The sequence below is a fragment of the Cryptotermes secundus genome, unplaced genomic scaffold, assembly GCF_002891405.2.
Source record: "Cryptotermes secundus unplaced genomic scaffold, Csec_1.0 scaffold462, whole genome shotgun sequence".
Classification (NCBI taxonomy): domain Eukaryota; kingdom Metazoa; phylum Arthropoda; class Insecta; order Blattodea; family Kalotermitidae; genus Cryptotermes; species Cryptotermes secundus.
The window spans coordinates 46568-58649 of record NW_019724744.1 but is presented as its reverse complement, the minus strand read 5'-3'; the positions used below and the strand labels follow the sequence as shown (position 1 = coordinate 58649).

Genomic DNA, 12082 nt, shown 5'->3' with positions numbered 1-12082 from the left:
AAAAAGGCAAAAGAGTGGTCAGGAAATGTAAGATTTGCATGTTTATTAGAGATCTCAAAACAATATCTATAACATACAATTAAAATTGATAAGTAAATAAAAATTAAGGTATCCCTGTAACAGGCCGTGGAGGTCCATAGGGTTGTGAGATGTTGATGTTCCCACATTTTCTAGACAGTTAGCTCATAGACGGCGGCAAGGTTGTCAGCCTCACACACCAGCTGCCCTTTACCCTCAGGAATATTCCTGGTACTCATTTCTGTTAGAGGCTGAGTCGACCCCAGGGCCATAGTGCGGCTGGAACAATTAGGTAAATTGAAAAAATCCAATGACCTTATCGGGGCTTGAATCCGCAACCTTCCAGCTTGTAGCATAGTTCCTCAACCAACTATGCTACCACATATGCACTCTTTATGTGTACTGTTATAGCAATTCAGTGTACCTACAGCTAATAGGATACACAGCTGAGTTAAGATGTGAACAAGAAAATACAGCAAAACCTCACTAATTTGGATGACATGAACAGTGATCACAATCTGCCACATGTAGTGCTAGGACAGATGATGGTAGATACCCATAGACTTCACATCAAACATGGTCTCAATAAGAAGTTTGTATGACACCTAAAAATGTTTTTTAAGACTGACATCAAACTTTTTTTATATACAACCTAAGATTTAAAATAAAGTTGTATTACCTAAAAAGACACATGAAGTCCATTTTATGTTCCCTGAACATAATTTCAGTATCAATTCTATAATTTGGACAAGTGTTCGCTCCCAGTTAGTCCAAATTAGTAAGGTCCTACTCTACTACTAAAGTGTACCTTGGGGATACAGGTTCTGTGTGATTCGATGGAAATGGTTCAATGTACTGTCTAATATGGACTTTTCTAGCAACAGTCTTTTAACATAAGGGAATGACTTGAGTAATGACAACAGGATTCTGCACTGTGCTCTTTCCATAATTTAATGATCTGTGGCCCCACCTGCTTGTGACATGACAAACCCAAACTTACGTGCAATAATGTGCTACTGCTATATCTTCATTTCAGTTCCAGTCGTCTTAGTGCGAAGTTAGAAGCACGAAGCAGTCATAGTGCATAATACGATTAAGTTGCAAAGCAGAGAGTTTGGCTATGTGCCTGGTCAACATGTGTGTGTTAGCCAATGCTATTTTAAGGCACACAATGCTGAGGGCTCGTATGGCGGACATGAAACTGTGGTGGGACTGCGGCATCTCTTGATTATTCAGCTGCAGCTTCTTCATGTCTTCTGAGATGTATGGATGTAAGGGAATGGATAAGATACCAAGTAGCAGCCAGAGTTCAACACAATAAAGAATCTATATTTAATACACATCATCAGAATAGCATTAAATGCAATTTCATATACAGCAATATACAGTTTCCAGAAAATAAAAAAGTTTACAAAGCTACTGCATCGCTGGAATGAGATTCAGGACTTGCAAGAGTATTATATACACTTAGGCCAGTTGGGGGTATCCACAAAGTTCCTGACTTGCTCCAAGTGTTGTCTATGGGTCTTGTAGCTCTCCGCAACACAGAAAAGAGCATATTGACTGTAGATATAATAAGAACCCTCTTCCTTCCTCACTGCTTGGTAAGGACATTAAAGGAATGATGTCTTCATCTTAACAATGCAATCGTCTTTGTGATTTGTGTAGCAGAAGCCCCAAACCAGCCACCTCACAAATATAAAACTGGACCATCTTCTCATCTGGCAGTGAAATTCAGTGGTGACCAACCACCTACGATTGGCCAGCATCGTCAGTAGGATGAACACGTGACACATGGGAGAAGAATGTGACCAAAAAATCATGCATGCTTATACATTGCAACAGCCAGCACTGGCCCCAGAACGTAAGCTTTTGTTGGCAAGATTATTAAAGTGCAATTTTATATTATTATTATATCAAGCCATTAGCTGCATATGTACAGTGAAATCCTAATTTAGTATTCCAGCATGTACTGAATATTTCTTCTTGCTCCAGCCACAGCCCAACATATTATAGTATTATTTTCCTGGATTTAGTAAATAACCCACAATTTCTTAATACAGTAATGAATTTTCAGCCTTCCATAACTTGTACTTGAATTTAGTGCTACTGTGGTTAGAACAAGAGTATTCACATTTTCTCCCTGCTGGAAATTCTTAGCACATAACCACAATCTTCGGCAAAGCTGAGTATGTACTTGACCACAGCTGCCCGAATTCTCAACCGAGGTTCTTTTGAGCATTTACTTCATTTGTCATTAATTATTTCTGAAATTTGTTTCATATTATATAACTATATTTATTTAAGTAGAAACAATTATGAAAAGACATTATATTATCACACTTATATACATGGTCATGTAGGATCAAAAGTTTCTTGATGTAATTTTGCATAACCCCCCATTTTAGTGAAAACTTTTGATTTAGTGCTAAGAGAAGCAATTGCCCCAGAGATTCGTTAAACAGAGATTTCACTGCAATTCCTGAAGCCAGTGCAACATGAGCATTGTGATTTGTTCCACAGTGTTTCTGAGCCCGTTTTCAATAAAACATATTACAATTAAATATCAATATAAAAAAAATCATGTTTATATATGTACAAAAAGAACATTATTCACACTGAAAGCATTATTACATCACCTACAGATACTCCTAAAGAGTTAAGTGTTTTAAAATGACTAATTTACACTCCTTCTGCTCTCAGATTCATTCTTTTGCAATGGTCACATCCCCATAGTTTGTTTCTGTGTGGTTTATTTACTAGCCCTGTCAGTATCTCAGACAAAACAGCATTAAATGGCAGGGAAATATGTGAATCTGAAAGGATGTGGAAAGATACAGTTGTGCTTTAATTTGAGGCACTATCTCAGCATTTGCCTGGATGAATTGAGAAAAACCACAACAAGTGCAGCTATGTAAGTCATCAGTCTGGAGAACTGGTGTACTGTCCAGGATTCAAACCAGGCATCTCCCAAACACACATCGTTAAGTGTTACTGATTGGCCCAGATTGGTTGGTCGCATGCCCATAGTGATCTTGCTTATATGTAGTCAACAAAAAGAGTAATGGAATTTGAAAGTATGATGCAGTACTCCCACACCTGCGACATGTTGTTACAACAAATTATTTATGCCTGGCTCCATTAGACCTGTAAAGTTTTACTGTGTTTGAAGTGCCCCACATTTTATCTCAAACTATTTAACATAAAATTAAGATAAAGGTAAAGGGCTGCGCCATAGCTCAAGGGGCTAGTCACTGGCTTTCCACTGCAGTGGCCTGGATTCGATCCCGGGTCTGGTCAAGTGGGATTTGTGGTGGACAAAGTGGCGCTGGGGCAGGTTTTCTCCGAGTACTTCGGTTTCCCCTGCCAATCCTCATTCCACCAACTGTTCCACAATCACTCTCACCTATCATCTGGGGCTGATACAATAGGCCAGAAGTGGCTGCAGTACAAGGGACTTCGTTCCACCCCTTGGCACCAGCAGTAATCGGTCAGCTTCACATCTTCATCACTACAGCCCCTAAGGAAAGAAGCCTAGTATCCGCTGGACAAGAGGCTGGGTAAGCTCTAGAGCCAGTTTAGACACAAAGAAAAATCCATGCTCCACAGTTGTTGCCCAGCCTGGTGTGCAGTCACTATACTGACTACCTTTATTTTGTCTTGTTTATTTCAAGGAATGGGGTGAAACTGAAGTCTTTTGGTACTGTGGTCTCAAATGGGCTTCCTGTATCAGCCCCAAATGATAGAGCAAAAACTACTCCAGTGCCATTCTGTCCAAAACATGGACTACCCTGGGATTGAACCCAGGCTTCCACAGTGAGAAGACAGCTGTCTCACCTATAACATGGCTACTTATGGTTTAACTTCCTATAGCGACTGACCCAGCTGCCATCTAGAGACACAACAGTCCCAGTATACTGTACATAAATATGTAAATACAAGTATGTATCTCATCTCTGCCTTTCTGTGTGCTAATTCATATGCCAGCCATTTCAAAACTTGCCCTGGTGATACAGCGCTGCTGTCATGTTCATTCTGCGGCCAGCACAAGTCTGACCTCAAGGAGATAAGCTGGACGCAGAGTATTAAGGGTCATGTCAGGAATTTCATGCACCCCTGAAATTCAAAACAAATCTGAGTCCTCACATGAACTAATAATATTAAATAAATCCTCATGAAGCAAGAAGCAAACACATCTCAGCAAGAAAACATGTTAAGATTGCAGTCTTCTCAGCTGTGCCATCACGTAGCATGATAAATGGGTGCCAGTGTTTCAAAGGAACGTGCTGCATCTTCTACCCTGAAGATGGTGTAAGATCCCACATATGCATCCTTTCCAGTAACATCCCACCAGTCAACAAAACGGGGCCAAATGGTCTTGTCTTAGGTCAGAGATTGAAGGAATTCCCTTTTTTTTTTTTTTTTTTTTTTTGTGGGGGGGGGGTAACACCTGATCTGAAAAAGCAAAGAACATTTTACAACACATGATGGGTTTGTGCGCCCAAAAGCAGGGTCTGAAAGACATATCCAAAACATTCAACGTGCAAGGAGCTCAGAATGAGATAATAAACTAGACTGTAAGATCATTTCCCTGTGCGTATTTATGGGACTTGCATTTATGAGAAGTCAAGTCACGGTGAACAGATGAATTAGAACCTGCCTGAGAGATACAGGATGCCCCATCTCATGTATGGACTCGCTTTATAAACTTGGCATTCTATGCCAAGCTGGGGATATTTATACCTAGCTCTCCTGCAGGCCATTACTACGGCTGTTTGAATAGAATTTCAGATTTTGTCTAAATTTCATCATCTCTACGGGTCTTCTGATTCAAACACATATTAAGATCTGCATTACAGACTTTGTCTACACTGAAAACTGATGCTAAGCATTCACTCTCTTCTAAAGACGCTTCACTTGCCAGCTTGGATATCTGCAGATGTCTTCCCTACATTGAGGTCCAGGGCCTTTGATCCTGATGGCAACTGATAGGACAATGGAAGCAGCAGGCTCCTTCGAAATGTTAGCAACCCTCTACCTGACTACACGGCATCACATCCCAGATGACCATAATAATACTTGCTGCCACAAAAACTTCAAACCTGATACAAAGAGACGAGTACTGATATCACAAAAACAAAAAAAAAAAATAAAATAAAATAAAAAGTTTTACAAAGCGAGTAAAAGAGATTCAAATAACCACAATTGTGTGGCTATGAAGGAGGGTAGCAACCCCTAGCATGGAGTAAAGATGGGTTCATCTGAAGTCTTGTTTCCAGCAACACTGTTACTATGAGAAGCAAAATGATGGCTGGCAAACCACTTGACAGATGCCTTACAGGCTGCGTATGTGCCTCGTGTGACGGAAGAGCAGACAGCATGATGTCAGTCCACTGCCTGCTTTGGCAAGCTCAGACATGTTCAATGTCCGCCGGGCGAAGTCAACACGCTCAGCAAACACCTGCATAAAGTCCAAACGCATAAGCTCCATCGCATGTGCAATAATGAAGCTTTACAATCTACTGACAATCATTAAGGTAGACAAAGAGGTACAGTTGGTTGATGAACTATGCTACAAGCTGGAAGGTCGTGGGTTAAATTCCTTATGAGGTCTGTGGATTCGTCAACTGACCTAATCCCTCTAGCTGCAATATGGCCCTGGGGTTGACTGAGAAGTACCAGGAATATTCCAGGGGGTAAAGGGCAGCTGGTGTGTAAGGCTGACAGCCTCACCGCCATCTGTGAGCCGATTGTCTAGAAAATGTGGAAGCCTTGACATATCACAACCCTACAGGCTTCCACGGCCTGTTACAGGGATAATGTTTTTAGCTTTTTTCAGAGGTACAGTTGCCTCTGCATGTAATCTCTACTGAGTGTATTCATTAATATTACTTACATTTACTTCTACACACTCACACATACACAACAGAAGCATCTCACCTTGCAAGATTCTGGAATTTCATCGACAGATCGGTGGATGAGAGTTCCGTTTACGTACAGGACATTAGCCGCTATGTCTTCTGGTACTGTGAGGGTCTGATAACTAAACGTGGCCTCACGTTCAATGCGCTGCACAAGAACAGAATGTTTACAAACACACACAGGTATATAACACCAGATTCACATAATTATTTCCCACACACCTTGAGCACCTCCTGTGCTGTCTTTCCTGCACCCACACAGATAACATCAGGACCTGCCATTGAAACCAGTGCCTTCAGATGTGTCGATTCTGCCACCTGCAACAGCACCACACAAACATAAAGGTGATGCTGTCTCTCTACTTAATTATACAACATTCCAAGAAGACATATGCAGAAACAGAGGCATAGCTCCACATATTCTGAGCCTCAGCACTATGAGGTGAGTGGACAGCTGCTTGACCCCTATGGAGCCCCTGGTACTCAAAGGATAGAAGGCGGGTGTGAGCCCCACATCTGGTCTCGATGCCATCAAGAACACAGAAATCTCTGCCTTTGCTCAAACCCTAATTCCTTAGTTAACCAGCCTATAGCTAGTACTGACAGTCATTGTGATGCTGATGTTTTTCTTCTTCCGATCAAAACATCTAAGACTTTGATACGCCTAAAAATAGGTTCATGTGACATCAGAGGTTCACATAGTGGCAAAAAAGACTACTGTCTTCTGAGATGTGACACCATGTGATCTGGTAGGAAGGTACATTTCCCAGGAACCTGCCGCTTCAATTTTCAGAGTGAGAGATGGATGAAGAAGGTACGTCTGAAACATTGGTATTTTTCTAACAGGCGATGAGGTGTCACATCCCAGAATACAGTCTTCTTCATCAATAATAATATATTTGAGCATCCTGTTGCACTGATTAACTAATAATATATTTTTCAGTCTTATTCTGACAATTTTTGTTTAATGTTATATGTTCACGGTAGTACCTGATGATGGTTACAAGTTGATTAGAACATGCTGTACTAACAGTGCTAATAATTGACTGCAATATGACAATGTGAAGAAAATACAGAGACACCTCAACATAAGACAAATATTACAAAAATAAGACTGAAAAAATAATAATATTGTCATCAATAAATTCAGTCTGCAAGTGAAGTGTATAGCGGTGGGCGGAATACAGCAACTAGAGAACCCAAAAGATTAACATTCAGTATTTAATTACAGACTGACTGTCATGACTGTATGAAGGAAACAGCAAACAGTGAAGTCACCTAAAGCAGCTAACCATCAATGGGACACAGAACGTAGCACAGCTGCTTGGACTGCATCTTCAGAAAGTTCTCTGGGCTGCCCACATATTTCTCGTGTGCTGGGAGAAGGGAGGTGTGCAACAGCCATTCAGTACTTGGGTACAATAAGTTCAGCTGAGACACGCTTCTCTAAACATTTATCGAGAGCTACTGGAGCTGTGTGGGGAATGAAAAGGAGGAAGCATGCTAGCAGTTCCCCTCTCACCTGGATCATGTCTAGGTTGAGGCCCTCATCAGGGTCTACACAAGGCCTCACCTTGACCGGAGTGCATGGGAAGTCTGGGAATGCAGCAGCCACTGCCCGTGCTCCAGCCTCATTTGTCCACTCTGACAGACCCACAAAGAACTCCCGACCTGAGGGCAGGGGGGAAAAAAATTTCAGCCATCAAGCAATTAATCCAATGATATGGCTCATGTCGCAGTTCAGCCACTCAGTCACCAGCTTCTGACAATGAAGGCCCGGGCTTAATCCCATTTCAGTTCACGTGGAATTTATGGGCAGGTTCCTCTCTGAGCACTTCAGTTTTCCTTGCTGGTGTTCCATATGCATCCATCATCCTGTGCTGGCATAACAGGCTCATGTGATGCTGCAGCACCAAACTCAATCCCACCAACTTCCAGCATAATTAAAAAAATCCTACAGTACAGGGTCTTCAGGTGGGCAAGAAATGATGTTATGGAACCCATAGGTTCAACATTGCTTTCACAAAAGCCCACCACCGCACCACATCTTGAGCCAGATCAATTTAGCCCACACCTTTCAAGTAATCTGTGCTCTCTGTCATCATCTTTTAGGCATTCATGGCACAATGTACACTGTTGGCAACACTGGCATAAAATAACTGGACCTTATAAGATTACATATAGTAAAAAATAAAACTGGACCACAAGGGGTTATCTATAGTTAATATAAAATCCAACTACAATCCATTCATCAAAGAGTGTCGCTTGTGCTAATCACAGATGCACACAACCACCACACAGAGTATTCCATTTTTTGCCTTGCATAAAGGCCTGGGAAGTTACACATCATGAGGAAAAATCCAGTACAGTACCTGTAAAGAGGACATCACCACCATCCAACTTAGCAGACTCATCACCGATTTCAACAATAGGCAGATCTAGTTCTTTCTTCAAGACAGCTCTAATTGTTTCCACCTGAAATCATATGAACATATACAATACTCATCTTCAAACTTCATTCAGCATTAATAAACCATTCCAGTATCTCTGTAAATACATGTGTAACAGTACTTCAATTATGAGCATACACATAATCCTACCAGTTACATAAGTTCTGCATATTCATTTAATCTGAATATATAACTTTTCAGTAAGATATTTTAACGTCAACAGCCAGGCAGAAACATGAAGCTTGCAGCAAAAGTAAAGCAAAACAAACGTGACATCTACTCCATTCCAAAGAATGACATCATGTTCCATGGTTAGAAACTCGAGATGACCTCACACACCCTATCCACTCTGAAAATATGTCAGGGCTATTCAATTGTAAAATTATGAAAACGGTTGAACTAATTTTCATACCAGACTGTATAAGAAACCGTGCAAATCGTGCAATTGTTTGTGCTCAGTGACCTAAATTGGAGATGCAAAACTAGTAACGCCCAGGCGCGCACAATCAACAACCAACTCATCATTATTCATATTCCTGAATACTATTACCCACCTCTTTAGTACGTGTCGGCGACCCAGGCCTAGTAATTAATGCAATCCCATTACACAATACCGCAGTATCTTCCACAAAAACACACTCTGGTAACGATTCGTCTGGGGGAAGTTCTATCACATCCAAGCCAAGTTCTCGCAGAAGTCGAACGTACGCTTCGTGCTGACGTTTCGCTTCCTCAAGCTCTATTTCTCCTCTCGTCCGAAATGACAACGGGATGCGGCACACAACAGCGTGCGTATATTTCAACGACGCCATATTACGAAGCCAAACCCCTGGTTACTATTAGAATTCATAACAATATAGCCTTCCTAGTTCAAATTCAACGCTATCTGGTGATAGCAGTAGCAGGCAATGTACGTTGCAATGCTACCAATCTTTATAAACAAAATTAACATATGGGTTTGGATTGCTGAAAGTGACGTATTGTCAGACTGTGACTATTATGAAGGTTATGAAGATGTGACTCAATTATAAGCGACACGAATTAAGCGTTAACGTGACTTCCTCTACAGGCTATACAGTTTGGCTGTGGTGGCGCCGATGGTTTGTTCTGAGACCGTGGCTAGAAGTCGGAAGGTAAGAACTCAATTTGCATTAAGGGAGATGTGTACCTATTTTTGGGAGTGCCAAATTTGGGAAACTAGATAAGCAAGTTGTTGATTTTACATAAAGAGATTATGGTGTAAATAGCAATGAAGGATGTTAATTGCGAGCTGTATGGTGCTTGTTAGCGTTGTTGAAGTCTGAGAGTATTGTTAGTAGAACCTTTCATGTTTGCTTGTGAAAATGTGAGACTGCTGTTTGTGTTCAAGAAAATGGTCATTTGAGTTTTAGATGCTAGTTTTAAGTGTTGCCAGTGTGTTACTGGTTCTGTAGCTCCAGTGGTAAATTTCTTGGATCTACACTTCATGTTGAAGTTAAAATATTGGAATGACAGGATACAGCATTAGTGTGTTTGAGCAGGTTGTTAGGTTTCATCCCAAATGTCACTGTGTGTGATATTTATTTATCACAGTTAGATGTCAGGTTATAAATGTAGAGTAGTATGTCTGGGTTGCAATATGGACTGTATCCAGTTTTCTTGAGACTTTTTCTTGCTGTGACCAGACACTTCTTCTGCACATTATATTCAGTTTGGGCCTTCCCTTATCTCCTTCTGTTTGAATTTTAAGGTCTGAGGACTTACACTTCCCATACATGATTCTTATGCTTATGAAAACTATGAGTAGCAATCAGTTCAGTGACATAGTTATGTAGCTTTGAATTATTTTATCATATATTTTCCATTTTTACAGAAAATCAGTTACAGTGTTGGTTGGAGCTTCTGAGGGATTCATCTTGTAGATACAGATACTCCTCATGAGAGAGTTTGAAAAATGTGATTTCATTTTAATGTCATCAACTAATGTAGACTGATTTCAAGTAATAATGCTCACATTAATACGTATAAACTGTTGACCTATCGAGAGGGATGGGGAGAAGGGTGAATAGATAATTGTGTGGGTTTGTGGAGGAGGAATGCAAGGCCAGAAAGAAAAATAATGCTCGAATTCACTGTTCAACATTTTTTTGGAACACAACTACCACACAAATTAAGGAATACATGTACCATCTTCTTCATTCGTATGTTTTGCATCCTGTTTTGTATGTCACTGCTATGTAAGTACATCTGTTGATCACAACAATTTTATACTTCTGATAAATAACTGATAGACTCAAATTGTCAATAAATCAGTTAGTTCATTAAGAAGTTATTTTTCTACATGTTTCTATCATTTACGACCATCATAAGGCGTTTATAAGCAACAAAATGCGTCCGTGTTCATTAGCAGACAGCGTGTTGCAATGGATCTCTTGTTAGCAGTTTTTGCATGTAAATGTTTTTATATAGAATTAAATGTTTAAATATAATGAAATACTTGCCCAAAATTAGTAAAGCATATTTAAAATTACTGTTGCATTCTAAAAATTATCTTATTATATACAGGGTGTTTTTAAGGTAGACTGGAGTAGTATATATAGTGTGCTTTCAGTCTTTTTGCCCTTTATGGGGACATAGGTGTTATACAAGTGTGCATTGTTGGTTCTAATGGTAGCACATGTGTTTTTTTTTTTTTTTTTAGTGAATTGAGGTATTTAGAATTTTTAATCCATTGGTATAAATGATGGTGTTGTGCAAGTATACATTGTTGGTGCCAATGGCTGTGTGCTGTCTTGTGTTTGGTGGTTTGCCTGAAAAAAAATGAATATATTGTGAGGATGTAGTTGTGTTATATGCTTTCACAGTAGTTTCTATGTGTGTCTACGTAACACTTTTTGATGTTCTTTGGTGGACTTGCTGATCGTATTCTTATTTGTTGTTCAGTACTAGTAAAGCCAAAGCCATCCCTGTGACAGGCTATGAAGACCCATAGGGTTGTGAGATGTTGAGGGTCCCACATTTTCTCTATAGACAATTGCCTTACAGATGACAGTAAGGTTGTCAGCCTTATGTGTCAGCTGGCCTTAACCCCCAGGAAGATTCCTGGTACTCATTTCTGTTAAGAGGTTGAGTCGACCCCAGGGCCATAGTGCAGCTGGAAGGATTAGGTCAATTGAAAAACTCCACCTCATTGGGACTCGAACCCGTGACCTTCTGGTTTGTAGCATAGTGCCTCAACCAACTACACTACCATGTGCCCCTCAGTATTAGTAAGCTTTTCATATTGGAGTTATATTTATGATGCTCTTTCCTGGTTTTCTGAAACTGGATATCGTGTTCTGTAGTACTCTAGATTAGAGTTTTGAATATTTACTTAGCGTATATACAAGGTGTGGCAATAAAGAAACCGGATTCATGCTCTAACCCTTTATTAAAAAAAAATCAGACAGTCGAAATGTTATCCCCTTCAATGTAGTCCCCTCCCCGATCCCTACACCGCTCCATGCGAATTTTCCACTGTTGGAAGCAGTGCTGCAGGTCATCTTGTGTTATGCTCTTCAAGAGTTGCGTCGCTTTTGCTTTCACTGCATCCACGGACTCGAACCTGGTCCCTTTCAGCGCAGACTTGATTTTTGGGAAGAGAAAAAAGTCGCACGGTGCTAGGTCCGGAGAATACGGTGGATGTTCCATCACTGGAATGTTGTTTTTTGCCAA

The 12082-nt window shown here is 40.4% G+C and overlaps 2 protein-coding genes across 3 annotated transcripts in view; one reads left to right on the top strand and one right to left on the bottom strand.

Moving 5' to 3' along the window:
* Positions 1–3480: 3480 nt before the first annotated feature.
* On the bottom strand, positions 3481–9262 carry LOC111862851 (N(G),N(G)-dimethylarginine dimethylaminohydrolase 1). 2 transcript variants are annotated; one of them, XM_023848604.2, is made up of 6 exons: positions 8944–9262; positions 8312–8414; positions 7462–7610; positions 6162–6257; positions 5959–6087; positions 3481–5479 (listed from the first exon to the last, which is right to left on the bottom strand). In XM_023848604.2, exons 1-6 carry the CDS (start codon positions 9199–9201, stop codon positions 5354–5356), a joined length of 861 nt encoding a protein of 286 aa, XP_023704372.1. In that variant the 5' UTR covers positions 9202–9262; the 3' UTR covers positions 3481–5353. The 2 variants fall into 2 exon arrangements, with proteins under 2 accessions (XP_023704372.1, XP_023704373.1); XM_023848605.2 differs by having other exon boundaries at positions 7513–7610; positions 8944–9260.
* Positions 9263–9343: 81 nt separating this feature from the next.
* Positions 9344–12082, top strand: part of LOC111862815 (alpha-1,3-mannosyl-glycoprotein 4-beta-N-acetylglucosaminyltransferase A) — an 18357-nt gene continuing 15618 nt past the window's right edge. The window contains exon 1 of the mRNA XM_023848527.2: positions 9344–9522. The gene's annotated coding sequence lies outside the window, so the exon portion shown is untranslated. The remainder of the gene's footprint in view (positions 9523–12082) is intronic.

What these genes read in the sequence shown, in the direction of transcription:
- LOC111862851 (XM_023848604.2), bottom strand. Translation starts at nt 9,201, where the DNA reads ATGGCGTCGTTGAAATATACGCACGCTGTTGTGTGCCGCATCCCGTTG. An exon ending in CGCCGACACGTACTAAAGAG is followed by an intron (nt 8,415 to 8,943) that starts GTGGGTAATAGT and finishes ATATGATTTCAG; the next exon opens with GTGGAAACAATTAGAGCTGT. An exon ending in TCAACCTAGACATGATCCAG is followed by an intron (nt 6,258 to 7,461) that starts GTGAGAGGGGAA and finishes GTGCTGTTGCAG; the next exon opens with GTGGCAGAATCGACACATCT.